The sequence below is a fragment of the Pristiophorus japonicus genome, chromosome 3 (assembly GCF_044704955.1).
Source record: "Pristiophorus japonicus isolate sPriJap1 chromosome 3, sPriJap1.hap1, whole genome shotgun sequence".
Classification (NCBI taxonomy): domain Eukaryota; kingdom Metazoa; phylum Chordata; class Chondrichthyes; family Pristiophoridae; genus Pristiophorus; species Pristiophorus japonicus.
Window position 1 is genome coordinate 151,471,538 of NC_091979.1, and position 22,834 is coordinate 151,494,371.

Consider the following 22,834-nt stretch of genomic DNA (forward strand, 5'->3'; position numbering starts at 1 on the left):
ATTTGTTCAGACTTTCTGACATCTCCATATTCCCCATTACTAATTCCTTGGTCTCATCCTCTGAAGGACAAACATTTACTTTAGCCACTCATAAAGTAATGTAAATGCTGCCGGTAACCGTGATGTTGACAGTGTCACTGCAGAGACAACATGTTCTGAGATTGTGGATAGCAGCAAGATCTGATGGTAGCAACATTATGGGTAGCATTTCTACCCTTTGGGGCCAAGTTTCTGTCTGAGTTGCTCCTGTTTTTTTGGAGCAACTGGTTTAGAATGGAGTATCTTAGAAATTTGAATTCTCGGCATTTAGTTTGCTCCAGTTCTAGTCAGTTAGAACAGTTTCACTTTGGAACAGAATTTTTTTTCAAAAGGGGGCGTGTCCAGCCACTTACGCCTGTTTTCAAAGTTTAGGCAGTGAAAACTTACTCCAAACTAACTTAGAATGGAGTAAGTGAAGATTTTTGTACGTTCGAAAAAACCTTGTCTACACTTTAGAAAATCAGGCGTAGGTTACAAATTAGGTGTAGGGAATGGGGGGGGGGGGAGTTTTAAAGGGAAGTTTACAAACATTAAACACTTCAGTTTTACAAATAAAGAGCAATCATCAATAATAAATGATAAATACATCAATAAATCAACCAATAAATCAATCAAAAAAAATTAATAAAAATTTAAAAAAAATTAAAAAATCAATAAATAAACATTTTCTACTTACCGACTGCAGCACCGGGAGTCCTCCAACAGCATGCTGGGATGGCCCCCCCCAGTGTGTCTCTGTCAGTGTCTCTATCTCTCTGTCTGTCTGTGTGTGTGTCTCTCATTCTCTGTCTGTCAGTGTCTGTGTTTCTGACAGCGAGGGGAGGGGGAGAGAGGAGGGAGGGAGGGAAGGAAGGAAGGAGAGAGGAGGGAGGGAGGGGGGAGAGAGGAGGGAGGGAGGGAGGGAGGGGGGAGAGAGGAGGGAGAGAGGAGGGAGGGGGGAGAGAGGAGGGGGGGGGAGAGAGAAGGGAGGGAGAGGGAGAGAGGAGGGAGGGAGAGAGGAGGGAGGGAAGGAGGGAGGGGGAGAGGAGGGAGCAAGGGGGAGAGAAGGAGGGAGGGGGGAGAGAGGAGGGGAGAGAAGAGGGAGGGGGAGAGAGGAGGGAGGGGGGGAGGGAAGGAGGGAGGGGGAGAGGGGAGGGGGAGAGGAGGGAGGGAAGGAGAGAGGAGGGAGGGGGAGAGATGAGGGAGGGAGTGGGGGAGAGAGGAGGGAGGGAGGGGGGAGAGAGGAGGGAGGGAGGGGGGGAGAGAGGAGGGAGGGAGGGGGGGAGAGAGGAGGGAGGGAGGGGGAGAGAGGAGGGAGGGAGGGAGGGAGAGAGGAGGGAGGGAGGGGGGGAGAGAGGAGGGAGGGGGGAGAGAGAGGAGGGAGGGAGGGAAGGAGAGAGGAGGGAGGGAGGGGGAGAGGAGGGAGGGGGAGAGCAGGGAGGGAGGGAAGGGGAGGGAGGGAGGGAAGGAGAGAGGAGGAAGGGAGGGAAGGAGAGAGGAGGGAGGGAGGGAGGGAGGGAAGGAGAGAGGGGGGGAAGGAGAGGTGGGGGGAAGGAGAGGTGGGGGGGGGTGGAAGGGAGAGAAGGAGGCTGAATGGCCAGGCCCAAGACCTCGGGCTGGATTTACAGGTAGGTGGCGTCGGGTCTCGGGGGGGGGGGGGGGGGTCGCGGAGGTCCGGGGGGGAGGTGGGGGGCGAGTCGCGGAGGTCCCGGGGGGGAAGGGTGGAAGAGGAGGGAGGGGGAGAGAGGAGGGAGGGGGGGAGGGAGGCAGAGTGAGGGAGGGAGGGAAGGAGAGAGGAGGGAGGGCCGCATCTGGAATATTGTGTTCAGTTTTGGTCTCCTAATCTGAGGAAGGACGTTCTTGCTATTGAGGGAGTGCAGCGAAGGTTCACCAGACTGATGCCCGGGATGGCAAGACTGACATATGAGGAGAGACTGGATCGACTGGGCCTGTATTCACTGGAGTTTAGAAGAATGAGAGGTGATCTCATAGAAACATGTAAAATTCTGACGGGACTGGACAGGTTAGATGCAGGAAGAATGTTCCCGATGTTGGGGGAGTCCAGAACCAGGGGTCACAGTCTAAGGATAAGGGGTAAGCCATTTAGGACCGAGATGAGGAGAAACTTCTTCACTCAGAGAGTTGTTAAACTGTGGAATTCTCTTCTGCAGAGAGTTGTTGATGCCAGTCCGTTAGATATATTCAAAAGGGAGTTGGACATGGCCCTTAGGGCTAAAGGGATCAAGGGGTATGGAGAGAAGGCAGGAAAGGAATATTGAGGTGAATGATCAGCCATGATCTTATTGAATGGTGGTGTAGGCTCGAAGGGCCGACTGGCCTACTCCTGCACCTATTTTCTATGTTTCTATGTTTCTCGCGTGGATAGCTCCCCCAACATCCCCCCACTGACCCTCCTTCCTCAATATTAACTCTGGCAATCATTGATTTAGTGTCAGATGCTGCAGACGATCAAGGCTGTCAATTAAGAGGAGCTGGGAAATCTCTGGCAAGTACATCAGGGCGAAAGGAAATGGACAAATTTATTGTTCACAGTGAGATCCAAAGCAACATTTTCCTATAAATAGTTTTGACAGTCAGAGACTACAGAAACACAGGGCAAATGAGCATTTTATTGGCTTTTTCACACAGATACATTTGTCAACTACTGTTCACGTCAAAAGACTGAATTTAGTACAGAGCATTTAATGCATGGTGTTTGAAGTAATTGCATTAACCATCGACTATATACCGATAGTATGAAGGCTAATGGTGGGCATTTTTGACCTTGCTTAGGATAACCTGAATACTAATCTGAAACTTGATGACCGCATTTTCTTATTTTCCCCCCACCTCAATTTAAATATTTTATTGGTATGAAAGAAAACAAAATGTTAGTAATAAAACATCAAAGGTTATAAAAGGAATTATCTGGAGAAAATCAACCAAAAACGATGCAAGCTATGGGCTAGAAATTCCATTTTTGGTCACAGTGGTATTTTTCCGCCAAAAATATCGCTATGACGCCGCTATGATTTCGAGGTCTAACATTCGGTAAAAAATGCGCCCATCGCTAAAAATCGGCATTGCACGAGGATTCGTGGCGCGAACCGCGAATTTTCGGCAACTTTTTTCTGAGGCCGATACCGCTGCGAGTTGGGCCTAGGGAAGTGGGAAAACACCCCCAAAAATTTCCAAAAAACAAAAATCACAAAACATTCACAAAACTCTTTTCTATCGAATCGCTGCAAAAGAATTAAAAAATAAAAACTTTAACTTACCTTTTTGCAGGTCTTCATACCTACCGCTGTTCCAAGGGCTGCAACACAGGTTTTTCCTGTGTGTTTTTTTTGGTCCTATCTATGGGTGCACTGCGAGCCAAATATCGGGCGAAAGCGCTTTTCCCAGTCTTGCACGCCAGCGGACCGCTCCCCAGCGGTGTTTAAAATATGCTTCAAGGAATTTCCCACCGCACCGTTTTCCACCAAAAATGGCAAAATATCGCCGAGGACCAGATGCAAGGTTGGGGAATTTCCAGCCCTGAGAATGAGAAGAATTAGGAGCAGGAGTAGATCATTTGGCCCCTCGAGCCTGCTCCGCCATTCAATGAGATCATAGCTTATCTTCTACCTCAACTCCACTTTCCTGCACTATCCCCATATCCCCTGATTCCCTTAATATCCAACAATCTATTGATTTCTGCTTTAATATACTCAAAGACTGAGCCGCCACAGCCCTCTGGGTAGAGAATTCCAAAGATTCATCACCCTCTGATAGAAACTTAGAAAGTTACAGCGCAGATGGAGGCCATTTTGGCCCATCGTGTCCACGCCGGCCGACATCGAGCCACACGGCCGACATCGAGCCACACGGCCCTTGATCAACAGCTCTAAAGATTATATAAAAATCTATGAATGATGACGAATAGGCAAAGAGCACCCAGCCCAACCAGTCCAACTCACACAACTGCGACATCCCTGATACTGAAACATTCTACACTCCACCCCTCCTGGGTGAGGCAAAAACCAAATAAAAATGCAGGTCAATTTAGGGAGAAAAATCTGGGAAAATTCCTCTCCGATCCATCCAGGCAATCGAAACTAGTCCAGGAGATCACCCTGGCCGTATTCGATTCCCTGCAGTAATTACCATTCAAATCATCATAGGCATTCCCTCGGGATTGAGGAAGACTTGCTTCCACTCTTAGCATGAGTTCTTAGGTGGCTGTACAGTCCAATACGAGAACCACAGTCTCTATCACAGGTAGGACAGATAGTCGTTGAGGGAAAGGGTGGGATGGGAGCCTGGGACCCTGGTTTGCCGCACGCTCATTCCGTTTGATTTCTGCATGATCTCGGCGACAATACCCGAGGAACTCAGCGCCCTCCCGAGTGCACTTCCTCCACTAGGGGCGGTCTATGGCCAACGACTCCCAGGTGTCAATGGGGATGTCGCACTTTATCAGGGAGTCTTTGAGGGTGTCCTTGTAATGTTTCCTCTGCCCGCATTTGGCTCGTTTTTCATGGACGAGTTCCGAGTAGAGCGCTTGCTTTGGGAGTCTCGTGTCTGGCATGCGGACTATGTGGCCTGCCCAGCGGAGCTGATCAAGTGTGGTCAATACTTCAATGCTGGGGATATTGCCCTGGATGAGGACACCAATGTTTGTGCATCTGTCCTCCCAGGGGATTTGCAGGATCTTGCAGAGACATCGCTGGTGGTATTTCTCCAGCGACTTGAGGTGTCTACTGTACATGGTCCACATCTCTGAGCCATACAGGAGGATGGGTATTACTACGGCCTTATAGACCATGAGCTTGGTGACAGTTTTGAGGGACTGATCTTCAAACACTTTTTTCCTCAGGCGGCCGAAGGTTGCACTGGCGCACTGGAGGCGGTGTTGGATCTCATCATCAATGCCTGCTCTTGTTGACAGGAGGCTCCCGAGATAGGGGAAGTGGTCCACGTTATCCAGGGCCATGCCATGGATCTTGATGTTTGGGGGAGGCAGTGCTGTGTGGCGAGGACAGTCTGGTGGAGGACCTTTGTCTGACTAATGTTTAGCGTAAGGCCCATGCTTTCATCTGCCTCAGTAAATACATCGACTATGTCCTGGAGTTCAGCCTCTGTGTGTGCACAGACGCAGGCGTTGTCCGCGTACTGTAGCTCGACGACAGAGGTTAGAGTGGTCTTCGACTTGGCCTGGAGACGGCAAAGGTTGAACAGCTTCCCACTGGTTCTGTAGTTTAGCTCCACTCCTGTGAGGTGGAGCATGGCAGCAAGGAAGATTGAGAAGAGGGTTGGGGCGATGACGCAGCCCTGCTTGACCCCGGTCCGGACATGAATTGGGTCTGTGATGGATCCGTTGGTAAGGATCATGGCTTGCATGTCATCATGGAGCAGGCGGAGTATGGTGACGTACTTTTGGGGGCATCCGAAATGGAGGAGGACGCTCCATAGACCCTCGCGGTTGACAGTGTCGAAGACCTTTGTAAGGTCGAAGAAGGCCATGTATAAGTACTGGCGCTGCTCCCTGCATTTTTCCTGCAGCTGTCGCGCTGCAAAGATCATGTCCGTTGTGTCCCGGAGGGGACGAAATCTGCACTGCAACTCCGGGAAATGCTCCTCAGCCACGGGGAGAAGACGGTTGAGGAGGACTCTAGCGTCGACTTTCCCAGTAGTTGATAGCAGGGAGATTCCTCTGTAACTACCGCAGTCGGACTTGTCCCCTTTTTTAAAGATGGCCACGATCACTGCGTCTTTAAGATCTCCCGGCATGCTCTCCTCCCTCCAGATGAGAGAGATGAGGTCATGTATTCGCGCCAGTAGTGCCTCTCCGCCATACTTTAGTGCCTCAGCAGGGATTCCATTCGCTCCCGTAGCCTTCTTGTTTTTTAGCTGTCTTATGACCTTTTCTACCTCATGCAGTGGTGGCGGGTAGTATGCTGCGGGATGGAGTCGAGAACACTCGAGTCAAAGGCAGAGTCTCGGTTGAGGAGATCTTCGAAGTGTTCCTTCCAGCGGGCCCTGACTGCCTCGGTGTCCTTGATGAGTGTTTCCCTGTTCTTGGCCAGGAGTGGGGTGGGGCCTTGGAAGTTTGGTCCATATGTGGCTTCCATCCAACAAAAGGTCAACCAGTCTAATCCCAATCACCAGCTCTCGGTCCGTAACCCTGCAGGTTACGGCACTTCAAGTGCCCATCCAACTATCTCTTAAAAGTGATGAGGATTTCTGCATCCACCACTCTTCCAGGCAGCGAGTTCCAGATCCCCACAACCCTCTGCGTAGAAGCCCCCCTTCAAATTCCCTCTAAATCTTCCACCAACCACCTTAAAACTATGCCCCCTTGTAATAGATCCCTCCACCAAGGGAAATAGGCCCTTACTATTCACTATGTCCAGGCCCCTCAATATTTTGTACACCTCAATGAGGTTTCATTGAAACATAGAAACATAGAAAATAGGTGCAGGAGTAGGCCATTCGGCCCTTCGAGCCTGCACCGCCATTCAATGAGTTCATGGCTGAACATGCAACTTCAGTACCCCATTCCTGCTTTCTCGCCATACCCCTTGATCCCCCTAGTAGTAAGGACTTCATCTAACTCCTTTTTGAATATATTTAGTGAATTGGCCTCAACAACTTTCTGTGGTAGAGAATTCACAGGTTCACCACTCTCTGGGTGAAGAAGTTTCTCCTCATCTCGGTCCTAAATGGCTTACCCCTTATCCTTAGACTGTGACCTCTGGTTCTGAAGTTCCCCAACATTGGGAACATTCTTCCTGCATCTAACCTGTCTAAACCAGTCAGAGTTTTAAACGTTTCTATGAGATCCCCTCTCATTCTTCTGAACTCCAGTGAATATAAGCCCAGTTGATCCAGTCTTTCTTGATATGTCAGTCCCGCCATCCCGGGAATCAGTCTGGTGAACCTTCGCTGCACTCCCTCAATAGCAAGAATGTCCTTCCTCAAGTTAGGAGACCAAAACTGTACACAATACCCCAGGTGTGGCCTCACCAAGGTCCTGTACAACTGTAGCAACACCTCCCTGCCTCTGTACTCAAATCCCCTCGCTATGAAGGCCAACATGCCATTTGCTTTCTTAACCGCCTGCTGTACCTGCATGCCAACCTTCAATGACTGATGTACCATGACACCCAGGTCTCGTTGCACCTCCCCTTTTCCTAATCTGTCACCATTCAGATAATAGTCTGTCTCTGTTTTTACCACCAAAGTGGATAACCTCACATTTATCCACATTATACTTCATCTGCCATGCATTTGCCCACTCACCTAACCAATCCAAGTCACTCTGCAGACACATAGCATCCTCCTCGCAGCTCACACTGCCACCCAACTTAGTGTCATCCGCAAATTTGGAGATACATTTAATCCCCTCATCTAAATCATTAATGTACAATGTAAACAGCTGGGGCCCCAGCATAGAACCTTACGGTATCCCACTAGTCACTGCCTGCTATTCTGAAAAGTACCCATTTACTCCTACTTTTTGCTTCCTGTCTGACAACCAGTTCTCAATCCATGTCAGCACACTACCCCCAATCCCATGTGCTTTAACTTTGCACATTAATCTCTTGTGTGGGACCTTGTCGAAAGCCTTCTGAAAGTCCAAATATACCACATCAACTTGTTCTCCCTTGTCCACTCTACTGGAAACATCCTCAAAAAATTCCAGAAGATTTGTCAAGCATGATTTCCCTTTCACAAATCCATGCTGACTTGGACCTATCATGTCACCTCTTTCCAAATGCGCTGCTATGACATCCTTAATAATTGATTCCATCATTTTACCTACTACTGATGTCAGGCTGACCGGTCTATTATTCCCTGTTTTCTCTCTCCCTCCTTTTTTAAAAAGTGGGGTTACATTGGCTACCCTCCACTCGATAGGAACTGATCCAGAGTCTATGGAATGTTGGAAAATGACTGTCAATGCATCCGCTATTTCCAAGGCCACCTCCTTAAGTACTCTGGGATGCAGTCCATCAGGCCCTCCTCTCAACCTCCTCTGTTCCAATGAGAACAAACCCAGTCTACCCAATCTGTCCTCATAACTAAGATTCTCCATTCCAGGCAGCATCCGAGTAAGTCTCCTCTGCACCCTCTCTAGTGCAATCACGTCCTTCCTATAATACGGCAACCAGAACTGCAAGCAGTACTTCAGCTGCGGCCTAACCAAGGTATTATACAATTTAAGCATAACCTCCCTGCTCTTATATTCTATGCCTCGGCCAATAAAGGCAAGCATTCTGTATGCCTTCTTAACCACCTTATCCACCTGGCCTGCTACTTTCAGGAGTCTGTGGACAAGCACTCCAAGGTCCTTTTGTTCATCTGCACTATTAAGTGGCCTACCGCTTAATGTGTATACCCTTTCCTTCTTAGCCCTCCCAAAGTGCATCACCTCATACTTCTCTGAATTAAATTCCATTTGCCTCTGCTCTGCCCACCTGACCAGTAGATTGCTATCCTCCTGCAGCCCATGACTTTCCTCTTCATTATCAATCACACAGCCAATTTTAGTGCCGTCTGCAAACTTCTTAATCATACTCCCTCAATTCAAATCACAAAAAGCAAGGAACCCAGTACTGAGCCCTGCAGAACCCCACTGGAAACATCCTTCCAGTCACAAAAAACATCCATCAATCATTACTCTTTGCTTCCTACCTCCAAGCCAATTTTGGATCCAACTTGCCACTTTGGCCTGGATTCCATGGGCTTTAACCTTCATGACCAGTCTACCATGTGGGACCTTATCAAAAGCATTGTTAAAGTCCATATTTACTACATCGTACGCACTACCCTCATCACCCTCTTGGTTACCACCTCAAAAAATTCAATCAGGTTAGTCAAACACAATCTTCCCTTAACAAATCCGTGCTGAGTGTCCCTAATTAATCCTTGCCTTTCCAAATGTAGATTTATCCTGTCCTTCTGGATTTTTTCCAATAATTTTGTGGTTAGGCTGACAGGCCTGTAATTACTCGGCTTATCCCTTTCTCCCTTCTTAAACAAGGGTACTACATTTGCAGTCCTCCAATCCTCCGGCACCATGCCCAGATCCAAAGAGGACTGGAAAATGATGGTCAAGGCCTCTGCTATTTCCTCTCTTACTTCGCTCAACAGCCTGGGATGCAATTCATCCGGGCATAGAGGGGTCGTCGACGGACGAAAGCGCTCGGATGTCATCCCAGATCCAGTGGATTTTCCCCAGCCAGCTTCTGCCAAACAACGTGGGGCCATCCCCTGGCACAATCCACAGCGTGAGTTCGTGTACTGCTCCATCATAGGAGACTTTGACTTCTACACTGACAATTACAGGGATTAGTTCCTTGGTGTAAGTCCTTTGTTTAGTGTGAATGGGGCTGAGCTTGGGCCTGTGTGCCTTCTTTCCCCACAGCCTGTCGAAGGCCTTTTTACTCATTATGGACTGACTTGCCCCCATGTCCAGCTCCATAGATACTCGAATGCTGTTCAGTTCAACATTCAACATTATTGGTGGGCATTTTGTCGTGAACGTGTGTACCCCGTACACCTCTGCCTCCTCCGTATGAGTTTCCAACTCAGTCTGATCCACTGTGGATCGATCTTTGCAACGTGGTGGTTTGCAGGGTTTGCAGCTCACCTGCACATTCGTTGGAGGTGTCCCATTGTTCTGCAACTATTGCACGCATAGTGCTTAAAGCGGCATTGATGGTGCCGATGATGACCTCCACAGCGCCAACAGGGTGTTAACTGCCTCGCACTAACAGATGATGGCAGACTCTGGGTCAATTGAGGGCGGGCCACAGCAGCCGGCGTGTACGTTCTTCCCTGTACATTTCTGCTCAAAACCGACATTACTTTATGCACAGTACTGGCCGAAACTTCTTTGTTCTGCGAAATCTGCTTGGTGTTGTCGCTGGTGGACATAACTGCCTGGGCTATCGTTATGGCTTTTCTCAGATTCGGAGTTTCTACAGTCAACAGTTTGCGAAGGATTGTCTCATGTCTAATGCCCAGTGCAAAAAGGTTTCTGAGCATTTGTTTAGGAATCCCTCAAACTCACAATGTACTGCGGGGCGCCTTAGTTCGGTGATTTAGTTCGCCTCTTCCTGGCCCTCCGATCGTTGAAACATGTAGAACCGATATGTCGCCATCAAAACGCTTTCCTTCGGATTTAGGTGCTCCCGGACCAGCGTACACAATTCTTCGGAGGATTTCTCTGTTGGTTTATCCGAGGCCAGGAGATTCTTCATGAGGCCATAGGTTGTTGCCCCACAGACAGCTGGGAGGATTGCCCTTTGTTTGGTGACATTCTCGTCCCCTTCCAGCTCATTGGCCACAAAGTATTGGTCGAGTCTCTCCACAAAGGCCTCCCAATTGTCCCCTTCTGAGAACTTCTCCAGGATGCGGACTGTTCTTTGTGGTTGTTCGTTACCTCGTCGCCAATTGTAATGCTCATAATAAATGGTGAGACTGAGTACTGTGTGTAATGAGCAAGTGTGACCTTAGCTCCTATATTAAGGTTCCAGAATGCAGGTACCTCCTGGGTGGCCTGCTTATATACTGTGCTCCCAAGGGATGCTGGGATCCCTTGGGACACCAACAGGTGAGCCCTCTGGTGGTCAGGTGTAATGCAAGTTACAAAGGGTTAAATACATAACAGTGACCACCTCCTGAAATGTGCTATCCACGTAACTCTCAGCCTCGCAGATGCACCGTATTGACTCTAACCGCTGCTCAAGCTCCGAAACACGGAGTTCGAGTAGTTGAAGCTGGAGACACCTCCTGCACACATGGTTGTTTAGGCTGCGCGAAGCGTCCAGGACTTCCCACATGCCACAGGATGTGCACTCCATGGGACCGAGCTGCACTGCCATCCCTCTAGTTGGACTTATCTAGTTCAAAATCTACTTAAAAAGAAATAGAGAAAAAAGAGAGATATTTACCAACTCACCTCACTGACCTCTGTGACCTCCCGAACTCAACGACCTCTGTGGCCTCCCGACCTCTTGGCGTCCGACCTCCCGACTTGCCGACCACACAGGGCTTCCCGACTCAGTCGCCGACCTCCCGACTCGCCGACCTCCCGATTCGCCCGCCGACCTCCCGACTTGCCGAACTCCCGACTCACCCACCGACCTCCCGACTCGCCGATCTCCCGACTCGCCAAAGAATTTTCTCCTCATCTCAGTCCTAAATAGCCGACCCCTTGTTCTGAGACTGTGACCCCTGGTTCTAGACTCACCAGCCAGAGGAAACATCCTCCCTGCATCTACCCTGTCAAGCCCTGTAAGAATTTTGTATGTTTCATTGAGATCACCTCTCATTCTTCTAAACTCTTGAGAATATAGGCCTAGTCTACTCAATCTCTCCTCATAGGACAATCCCCCCATCCCGGGAATCAGTCTGGTGAACTTTCGTTGCACTCCCTCCATGGCAAATATATCCTTCCTTTGATAAGGAGACTGAAACTGTACGCAATACTCCAGGTGCGGTCTCACCAGGGCCCTATATAATGGCAATAAGACGTCTTTAGTCTTACATTCAAATCCTCTTGTGTGGCCAACCATCATTTGTTTTCTTAATTGCTTGCCATACCTGAATGTTAGCTTTCAATGATTCGTGTACAAGGACACCCAGATCACTCTGAACACCAACATTTCCCAATCTCTCTCCATTTAAAATATACTCTGCTTTTCTATTTTTCCTACCAAAGTGGATAACTTCCCTTTTCTCCACAATATATTCCATTTGCCATTTTCTTGCCCACTCACTTTGCGTGTATATATCCCCATGAAGTCTCTTTGCATCCTCCTCACCACTTACATTCCCACCTAGCTTTGTATTATCAGCAAACCTGGATATTTGACATTTGATCCCCTCATCTAAATCATTGATGTAGATTGTAAATAGCTTGGGCCCAAGTACAGATCCTTGCGGCACCCCACTAGTTACAGCCTGCCAACCCGAAAATGAACCATTTATTCTTACTCTCTGTTTTCTGTCCGTTAACCAATCCTCAATCCATGCTAGTATATTACCCCCAATCTCATGAGCTCTAATTTTGTTCATTGCCCTCTTGTGTGGCACCTTATCGAATGCCTTCTGAAAATCCAAATACACCACATCCACTGGTTCCCCTTATCGATTCTGCTAGTTTCAACCTCAAAAAACTCTTAACAGATTTGTCAACCATGATTTCCCTTTCATAAATCCATGTTGACTCTGCTCAATCATATTATTATTTTCTAAGAGCCCTGTTACCATGTCCTTAATAATAGATTCTAGCATTTTCCCTACTACTGATGTCAGGCTAACTGGTCTGTAGTTCCCTGTTTTCTCTCTCCCTCCTTTCTTAAATAGCGGGGCTACATTAGCAACTTCCAATCTGTAGTAACCATTCTAGAATCTATGGAATTTTGGAAGATGGCAACCAATACATCCACTCTCTCTATAGCCACCTCTTTCGAAACCTTAGGATGTTGGCCATCAGGTCTAGGGGATTTATTGGCTTTCAGTCCCATTAATTTCTCCAATACTATTTCTTTACGAAACTAGACCTTTGTTACTCCACTATTTCCAGAAGGTTTTTTATGTTTTCTTCCGTGAAGACAGACACAAGTTATTTGTTTAATTTCTCTGCCATTTCCTTATTCCCCATTATAATTTCTCCTATCTCAGCCTGTAGAGGATCCACATTTACTTTTGCTAATCTTTTCCTTTTTACATACCTACAGAAGCTTTTACAGTCTGTTTTTATGTCTCTCGCTAGTTTACTTTCATATTCTATTTCCCCTTTATCAATTTCTTGGTCATCCTTTGCTGAATTCTACAACCCTGCCAATCCTCAGGCTTGCTGTTCTTTTTGGAAACATTATAAGCCTCTTCCTTTGATCAAACACTATCTTTAACTTCTCTTGTTAGCCATGGTCGGACCACTTTTCCAGTGGGGTTTTTGTGTCTTAAAGGAATGCATGTTTGTTGTAAATTACGTATTAATTCTTTAAATGCTAGCCATTATTTGTCTACCGTCATACCTTTTAATGTAGTTCCCCAATCTACCTTAGCCAAATCTCCCCTCATACCTACGTGGTTTCTTTTGTTTAAATTTAAGACCCTTGTTTCGGATTTAACTAAATCCATTTCAAACTTAATGTAAAATGTTATTATACTATGGTCACTCTTCCCTAAGAGCCCCTTTACAAGGTTGTTAATTAACCGTTTCTCATTGCACAATACTCGATCTAAAATAGCCTGTTCTCTAGTTGGTTCCTCAATATACTGATCCAGAAAACCATCTTGTATGCATGAAGTTTACTTAGTTTTTGTCTGTTCAAAATAGTTTTAAACAGAAAATTCCTACTAAAGTTTTTAAATTTCGGGCATTTATAGACAGGAACCTATGGTCACAAATTATTTTAGCTTCACCTTCAAAGAATCTAGCTTCTGATTCTTGACGACTATGTTCTGAGGAAAAAAACAATACTACTTCTCAGACTGATCATACAAGCATATCAGAAAATTCGAGATTGTGGGCCCAAATTTCCCCAGGAGTTGCTCTGTTTTTTTTTGGAGCAACTTGATTTTTCTGGAGTATCTTAAAAATTCCCATTCTGCACATTTAATTTGCGCCAGTGTAAGTGAGTTAGTTAGGATTTTTTTTTTCCAAAAGAGGATGTTACCAACCACCTATGCCTGTTTTGGCCAGCTAATAGTTGCTCCAAATAACTTAGGCCAGCGTATGTGGCCACGTGGCCGCACAGAAAACCCTTGCTGAGAGTTAGCCTCCAAATGACAAAGTTATGAAAGGAATGCTAGTTTTTTTTTAAATCCCAAGCAGCGAGACTGGACAAGGTGTAGGTGCTATCAGCCTGATTAAACTGAATATGGGGTTTTTACAAGAATAAAAATGATCTTGTAATGAAGGCTGAAGTATAGGGGCCACTTAAGCAAGGGGAGGGTTTTCTTTGTAAATAATAGATCAAGAGCACCAACGCTCTCGCCGAGTGGGTTTGTGTGCGGCATCACACCACATTGGATTTTGACTTCTGCAGCATCAAAGAATTGCCCTGACTAAGTTTAGAAATTTAAAATGTTAGACTTAACAAAAAAAAGCATGTCAAAATGTAAACTTAAATTTTGGTGTTCAGCATTGCGTAGTGTGACTCTGATAATTAGTAATATTTTAGAATTCTATGCAGTAGTCGGTGAGCTGTAAAATACTGCAGATAGGGAATTTTTAGTAAAGATAGCTAGATATTAAAGTACTGGAAAATCTTTGAAGATTCTTTCTTCCCCCCCACCAACCTGTTTCTTGTAGCGCTCAGCGCGGGAAGGCAGCGGCCGGCCTGTGCGGCAGGTCACTCGGCCCGGGATAGGGGCGGGACACGTTGGGTCCTATGCTGCAGGCATCATCATCACAATCATGGGAGGAGCTACTGCGCATGCGCGAACGTCCAACGTGCATGCGCAACGCTGCCGGCACTCTTACAGACGCTGGGCCCTAGCCCCACCTCCCTGCCGCCCCCCCTATTGCTTTTGCCACGCCATGCCAAGGCCTAGGATGGTCCAAGGAGTGGGGAGAATACGGAGCAACATTTTCGGCGCCGTTTTGGGAGCAGAAAGTCGGCGCACTTCAGTTAAGTACGCTGAAAAAGATGGAGGACGAAATTTGGGCCCTATGACACTGAACCCTTTTTACATTTTGCATAAGACTTCTGCTCCTCCTGGAATATCTTTTTAATAATAAAAAAATCTTCCAATAATGTAGTATTCAGGTGCCATCTGGTGGCCACAGATAATGTTTCTATTCTTTAAGCACTGCAGTTGGACAAGAACCTCCTTTTAAGGCCATGTAAGTGAACAGTGCTGAGTTACAGCATCCTCCTTATATTCTCAGCAGCGAAAACAGGACTCTTACCACGCATGTTTAAATGCATGTGCAAAAACCACTCACAACTTTCACAAGCCTTGTGAATTTTTTAGTATTAGAAGACATCTAAATCAGCTTTTTTTTTAAAGTTAGAAAATTAAAGGCAGCCCAACAGATCACCCTGCCACATGTGCATAGAAATATTTGGAAGTTACATGGAAACAGGCCAGTATGCATCAGTGTTTACTCTTCATATAAGCAAATAGTCTGAATCACATTTGTTCACTCTGTTCCCATATCCCTTTATCCTCTTTCCTTCATCCACCGAGCCAATCTAATCTTGAATGTTGACATAGTTTCTGCCTCAATTGGATTTGGAAGTGATTTCCACAGCCTCACAACTGTGTTAAGAAGTTCCCCTTGTTCTCTGTTTTAAATCTCTTACATTAAAAATAAATATGGTGAGGTAAAAAAAAACACAAGGGGCTGAAAATTGGCCAGCCTTGTGCCCGTTTTTTCGGCGATATTTTGACGTTTTTGGTGAAAAAAGATGATCGGGTAAATTGGCCAAAGTCTTGCACCGGCTGTTTTGAAATACCAATGAAAACCGGACTGCCATCACTCAAGACGAAAAAAAGCGATATCGCTTTAAATTGGCCATTTGGCGCACCTGTATCTTGGGTGATACAAAATGCCCGAGAAAAGCCTGCATTGTAGCCCCAGAAACAGCGGTAAGTATGAAGACTTGCAAAAAGGTAGGTTAAAGTTTTTATAATCAAATTCTTCTTCAGCGATTTGCTAGGTAAGTGTCTTGTGAATGTTTTGAGATTTTTTATTATTTGCAATTTTTTTTGTGTTTCCCCCCCTCCCAGCCTCCTGCCTGTCTTTTAGTGGTAATCGGTCTTGGACTAAAGTTGTTGAGGACCGCGGTCTCCAGCGCGGATCCTTGTGCCACACCGATTTTTACCGCTGGGTGCATTTTTTTGCCAATTTTAGGCCTTTAAAAAATAGCGCAGTGATTAGCGGTATTTTTGGCGAAAAATGCCGAAAAAATACCGCTATCACCAAAAGACCAATTTCTACCCAAGGGCTTTAAAAGAGGTGGAGATGAGGTCATTTCCAATGTGACACAGGTGACTCCCAAGGAGGGTCCATCCCAGGAAAGAGGTCACTTGTGGTGATTGATAGACAGAGGGGTGGAGTCCCTACCGATAACTGACAGCAGGGACCAAGGAATATCTTAAAAAATATGTTCAAGGTTTGGCTTAAATTGGCAATTAAGACCTTGAGGTTATTTTCTAACTGCACAGAATCACTACATACTTGATTAACTAATTCAGGATATTTAGTTTTGAAATTATAAATATTTCCCATAGTCAGTGATGGGTTAACTTTTTGGTTAATTACTTGATAGACTACTAGAGAGACATCTAAGTTCTAAATCTAACCCCAAAGGGGAAAAATTTCTGACCCCATACCTCTAGAATCATAGAATTTTACAGCTCATAAGGAGGCCATTTGTGTTATTGCGATGTGCTGGCTCTCTGAAAGAAGTATCAACTCAATTTCAATGCCCTGGTCTTTTCCCACACCGCTTTTTAAAACATATTTATCCATTTCCTCTTAAAAACTATTATGGATTCTGCTTCTGTCTTTGTTAAAATATAATTCTGCCAACCTTTTCCTTTGTTCTTTTGGGAATGTACATTTATGCCCTCTAGTTACTGACTCTCTGACCGGTGAAATAGTTTTTATCAATTTACCTCATCAAAACTCAAGGGCATACCCATCACTTCTCTGATTAAGTATGGTCATTTTTGTCTTCAGTTTTAAGTCAGTTCTAATTTGCTTTAAAATCTGCATGAATCTCAAGTGCAAACATTCAAGTCTCTGGTCTCAGCTCAATTGCATAATTAACAATTCCAAGTACAAATTCAAGCAGCTCAAGGGATAGCATCACTGTGGAGAAAAAATTTGTATAGAAATGAAATTAAAGGGATAGGAACAAAATGAGAGGACAAAATTCAAACAGCTTCTGGAGAATTTTAAACAGACTTGCAACTCATCAGCAGCCTTTTCCAAGGCTGCGGGATGGGGGATTAAGAAGCAGCAGGCCAAGATGAAGGGAAAGGGATCCCTAGATGCAGGCATCAGTCTGTAGAAAAGTAACGCTGAAGCCCAGGAACCAGCCCCTGGTAAAGACAACGAACAGTTTCTTTCTGTTACTCTCGTGGTTTCTAGCCACTACTTTTGGTCACGTTTGAGGCAATCAACGTGAATGCTTGAGGCCTCCACCTCATTCCACTACAACATAACTAATCTCATCCAGTCCATTGCCATCTCTTGTGGTTACAGAGCAAGCACTCACAGTATTGAAGGATCGAGCTCTTACCCACTGATTTTGCCAATTATGAAGAGTGTTTACACATTTTCACGGCAATTTTTGTGTCAGAATGAATTTTAAAAGAACAGTGTCTCCCAGTCAAAACTAACATCTTTGTCCAACACTGCCATGCAAACGGATAACTTGAGGAAATAATTTTTTGCCACAAAATGGGACAGTGTGTGCAATCAATGACGCTAGAGAGTACTGGTTGTACTGGATTCCTGCCACCCATTTTCATTGTCCTTTATCTTGTACAATTTATTTTCTTTTCAGCTCTACAAACTTCTGAATAAAACACCATCTGCAATTCCTTCCACCAGTACTTTTCTTAACAATTATTTATGTAAGGCTCTATCTTAGTCACATATCCTAAAAGTATTTTGGGAATACAGCGTATTTCTGAGCAAGTCTTTAGGAATACAAAGTTACTGGAAATTAAGAATAACAAATGTTTATAATATTTTTCAATAGCTTTATGGTTCTGTTTTGGCAAATATTTCTCTTCTTCTAAATAATTTTACACGTGACATATTCGCTAATATTTTTTCTAGTTTTTTTTGTTATGTTAATTGTATCAACAAAATCTTTTGGATTCATTTTTAATTTGAGAAACCACTCATAAATCCTGAAGAACTATAGAGAGAAGTGCTTACCATTCATGGTGGTTGTCTACAAATGCAGACATAGGGCTGATCTGCACTGTGTAAGTGTCATTAGCAGAATATTCAAACAAGCCATAATACGGATTGAAGAGTTCTCTGGACACCAGGAAAAAGAACTCGCGAGAGGGGCCACTGTAATCCAACCTAAAAGAAAAAGTAAAGTTCACTTATTTGGTTACTTAGTCACACAAATATTGAAAGTCATTGCCTTCATTAAATCCGGTGCTTTTCTCTGTTTTTCATTATTGCGAATGTGAATCAGCAGTTTCTTGATGCACTCTGGGATTACTTATTTATGGTAAATTATAGAAAGTAAATAGTGGCATAGATTCATGCACAGCATTCCCTGTGGTTTGTAGTTATCAGGGATTGACATAAGTGGGTGAACTGAAGTCCAAAATTAAGAATTTCTTTTCTGGGAGTTCTGAATGTGCGGTCAGATTTGATTTCTTAACTAATCGGTATTCCTCTGCAGTTTCTGGTGTTTCTCATCACCACACCTGCATGGAGACAGTTGGAGTGCCAGCCAAATTACTGAGAGAATAAATTTGACAAAATGTGAATAGATTCACATGATTCTAATGAATTGGAAGCAAATTCAAAGCATTGACCCCATTCTCCTGTACCAGTAAGCCTCCGAAAGCTCACCCTAATTAAATCATTTTAACACCGAAGCTCCAAGTTACACTACAACCTTTTACAAGGTCTCAATATTTTCTTTTTGGCAATTCAGATCACTCACCACGCAATGTTACGTTGTCAGCCTTACAGGTGGACTGAATGCTGCCCCACAGAGAACAGGGATTCACATCAAGCATTTATGCAAATGTTCTGCTTTACAGCTAACAAGATTTCAAACAAGGCATTGAGGGATGGATTTTTTTCCCCTCGCTGAAATGCAATCGTACTAAATAACTTTCCATTTCTAATGGAATCATATCTTCAAATTCAAGCTGTACATTTATGACTTGCAGGGTGTCAACTTTGCAGTGCATCATCCCAAATATAGGGTTGGATTTTCCTGTGTTGCCCCACCCAAATTCAGGGCACAGACCCGCAGCAATGGGGTCAAAATCAGGTGGTAGGCTCTACTGCTGAGTTTCTGTCCAAACTAAATTTCCCCCTTCCAAGACTGCTACTGGTCACCCCTTCCAGAACCAGGGGTCACAGTCTAAGGATAAGGGGTAAGCCATTTAGGACCGAGATGAGGAGAAACTTCTTCACTCAGAGAATTGTGTGGAATTCTCTACCACAGAAAGTTGTTGAGGCCAGTTCGTTAGATATATTCAAAAGGGAGTTAGATGTGGCCCTTATGGCTAAAGGGATCAAGGGGTATGGAGAGAAAGCAGGAATGGGGTACTGAAGTGCATGATCAGCCATGATCATATTGAATGGTGGTGCAGGCTCGAATGGCCGAATGGCCTACTCCTGCACCTATTTTCTATGTTTCCCTGCCCACTGAATGTAAATGCTTGTCCAGGGGGTGGGGCTGCAAGGTGCCCCGTCACTTCCGTCCATCCTCAATACCGCCATTCCCCAAGGAGGGGGAAATGTTGCTAGACCTGGCGTAGCATGATAATGCCCCCCATCCCAGATCGCCACGTGGAGGGAGAAATCCAAGTAAAGATTAAATCTCCCTCCAATCTGGCCTTCAGCACTTCACCTTTGTAGGTCTTGTCGGCCTCAGCGTCTGCAGTTCTGTTATTTGAGGGCTCCTCTGCCTTTTCTGGACCCTTGCAGCACCATCCAATACTGCTATATAATACACTGGTGGGCACCTTCTTGGCAGTGGGAATTTCATCAGAAGCCCTTCATGCATAGATAATGATCCCCAACCCATAAAACTTGCCCTGGTGGAACACTGTGAAAGAGGAAAATCCAGCCTAATCCATTCAATAAAATCAGGAATCATAATCATTTACCAGCTTGTTCGAGTACCGCAATAGGACTTGAGTACATAATCTCGGCAAACCCTGCAGTGCAATATAAAGGGAGTGCTGCATTATTAGAGCTACCGCCCTTTGTGCAAGACTTAAAACTTGAGGTCTCATTTGCCCATTCAGGTGAATATTAAAGATCCCAGGACACTATTCAAAGTAGTTTCGGGCAGAAATTTTGCTTGGTGTCCTGGCTGACCATCCTTCCATAATTAATACCACCAAAATAATCTCATTGCTATTTGCAGAATATTGCTGGTACAGGATGGCTGTTGGATTTGCCTACATAATTAAAAAGTATTCCATTGTGTAAAGTGCTTTGAAAAGTCTTGATGACATGAGAAGGCACCACATAAATGCAAGTCATTATTTTTCTAATTTCCTCTTTGAAAAGCTATTAAGTCAGTCGACACTAGACGAGTGCTGAAAGCATGGCAATCACATTGAGAAATTTGCACAAATCAAGTACATGTACATTGCATTGAGCTACTTGAGATGAATTACAATAGCAGACTATTCAGATAATGAAGGTTAACATGAGTGAATCTGACCATTTAGGTGGTGAGAATACTTTCTCTGCAACTTTACATATTATACACATACAAGATATATCTATACCGTGTTAAAAATAATGATGTCTGTATGTACTTAACATCTACGAAACCTTACTTTCGATGTGACAACAGTTTCTAATATAAATTCCTATGTCCATCTTTATAATGGAAACTGTCCATGTAAACTTGTCATGTTGTAATTACACTCAACGCCAGTGGAGGCACTACAGCACCACAGTTGAGTCTCCCAGCTTCTCAGCTTACACTGCAGAGAAACTCCAATACTTCAACCAACTATGCTTCTCAAATTACCAGTTTTGCTACGTAACTATAAATAGGAATATAAAATCCAAGTATGTTATAAGAATACAGACAGAATGTATGATTTTAAAATGGGGAGTAAATATGTATATATTTTATATTAGCTATATTTTATTTTTAATCCTACATCTGTGCATCCCAGTCCAAATATTTCCCACCCTCTAACCCTACTTCACCTGAAGACTATACTTGATTTTGACCCTCCGTGTGCAACGCCACAGTTTATCTAACACTATGGGCTGGAAATTCCCCAACCTTGCGCCGGGTTTTCCGACAGTAAAGTGGTGCGGCGGAAAATTCCCTAAAAGTCTTGCGCCGGCGGTTTTTAAATACCATTGGGGAGTGGAATGCCGGTGTGTAAGACTGCAAAAAGCGCTTTCACCTGATAGTTAGCTCGCAGCGCACCCGTAGATAGGACCAAAAAAAACGCAGAGGAAAAACCTGCGTTGCAGCCCTTGGAATGGCGGTAGTTATGAAGACCTGCAAAAAGGTAAGTTAAAGTTTTTATTTTTTAATTCTTTTGCAGCGATTCGGTAGAAAAGTGTCTTGTGAATGTTTTGTGATTTTTTTTATTTTGTGTTTTTGGAATTTATTTTTTGGTGTCTTCCTTCCGCCCAAAGTCCAACTCGCAGCGGTATCAGCCTCGGAGAAAAGTTGCAGAAAATTCGCAGTTTGCGCCACGAATCCTCGTGCAATGCCGATTTTTACCGCTGGGCACATTTTTTAACCTCAAAATCATAATGGAGTCATAGTGGTATTTTTGGCAGAAAAATACCACTACGACCAAAAATGGAATTTCTGGCCCAAAATATTTACTTATACACAGAAAGCATTTTATTTATTGTCACTTTTATTCCCAGTGTAAGCGATAAATTGTAAGAGTTGCAAATAGGTGGTCAGAATTATGCTGAACGTAGTGAACGTATCAGTATTAGGAGGATCTGTATAATTGCCTATGTATGTAACACTTGCTCATATAGCGTATAGCACACTTATACGCATTAAACTATAGCTTAACCTTAGTAACACTTAAACAGCCGAAGTCAGCAGTTTTGTTTAGAAGTTCCTGAGGAAGAGATAAGGAAGCCAGTACAGCCACACTAAGCGTCGGATAGACTGGGGAAGAGGGCAAAATGGAACAAAACAATGATGAGAGATGGACAGTTGCATGTACCACTCAAAGCCCGTCTGATAAGAGTCGCCAAATCAATGTAACTTTGCTGATAGCAATAGACCTATCGATGATTTTGTAGGAGGATAGCTCCTCTCCAAAACCTGTATAAATTATACTTAAAACCTATTGTATTTCGGAGGTTCCATGACTGAACTTTCCCATGCATTGCTCATAATAAAACCGGTAAACCTGAGGTTTCGTTTGTTAACTTCCGTGGTCGTTATAAACAAAGTAAATGAGTTGACGGCACAAATCATTACAAATGGGTATGATTTGGTGGCCATTACAGAAACGTGGTTGCAGGGTGGCCAAGACTGGGAATTAAACATATCGGGGTATCTGACGATTCGGAAAGATAGACAAGAAGGGAAAGGAGGTGGGGTAGCTCTGTTAATAAAGGATGATATCAGGGCAGTTGTGAGAGACAATATTGGCTCTAATGAACAAAAAATGTTGAATCATTGTGGGTGGAGATTAGACATAGTAAGGGGAAAAAGTCACTGGTGGGCGTAGTTTATAGGCCCCCAAATAATAACTTCACAGTGGGGCGGGCAATAATCAAGGAAATAATGCAGGCATGTGAAAAAGGAACGGCAGTAATCATGGGGGATTTTAACCTACATATCGATTGGTCAAATCAAATCGCACGGGGTAGCCTGGAGGAGGAATTCATAGAATGCATACGGGATTGTTTCTTAGAACAGTATGTTACAGAATCTACAAGGGAGCAAGCTATCTTAGATCTGGTCCTGTGTAATGAGACAGGAATAATAAACGATCTCCTCGTAAAAGATCCTCTCGGAATGAGTGATCACAGTATGGTTGAATTTGTAATACAGATTGAGGGTGAGGAAGTAGTGTCTCAAACGAGCATACTATGCTTAAACAAAGGGGACTACAGTGGGATGAGGGT

General features: G+C 44.6%; 1 protein-coding gene across 4 annotated transcripts in view; it reads right to left on the reverse strand.

Moving 5' to 3' along the window:
• Positions 1-22,834, reverse strand: part of hecw2a (HECT, C2 and WW domain containing E3 ubiquitin protein ligase 2a) — a 599,390-nt gene that overhangs the window by 121,468 nt on the left and 455,088 nt on the right. For all 4 annotated transcript variants that reach the window (XM_070875901.1, XM_070875903.1, XM_070875904.1 and 1 more), the window contains one exon: positions 17,927-18,079. In XM_070875901.1, the coding sequence (XP_070732002.1) occupies positions 17,927-18,079 (153 nt within the window). The remainder of the gene's footprint in view (positions 1-17,926; positions 18,080-22,834) is intronic.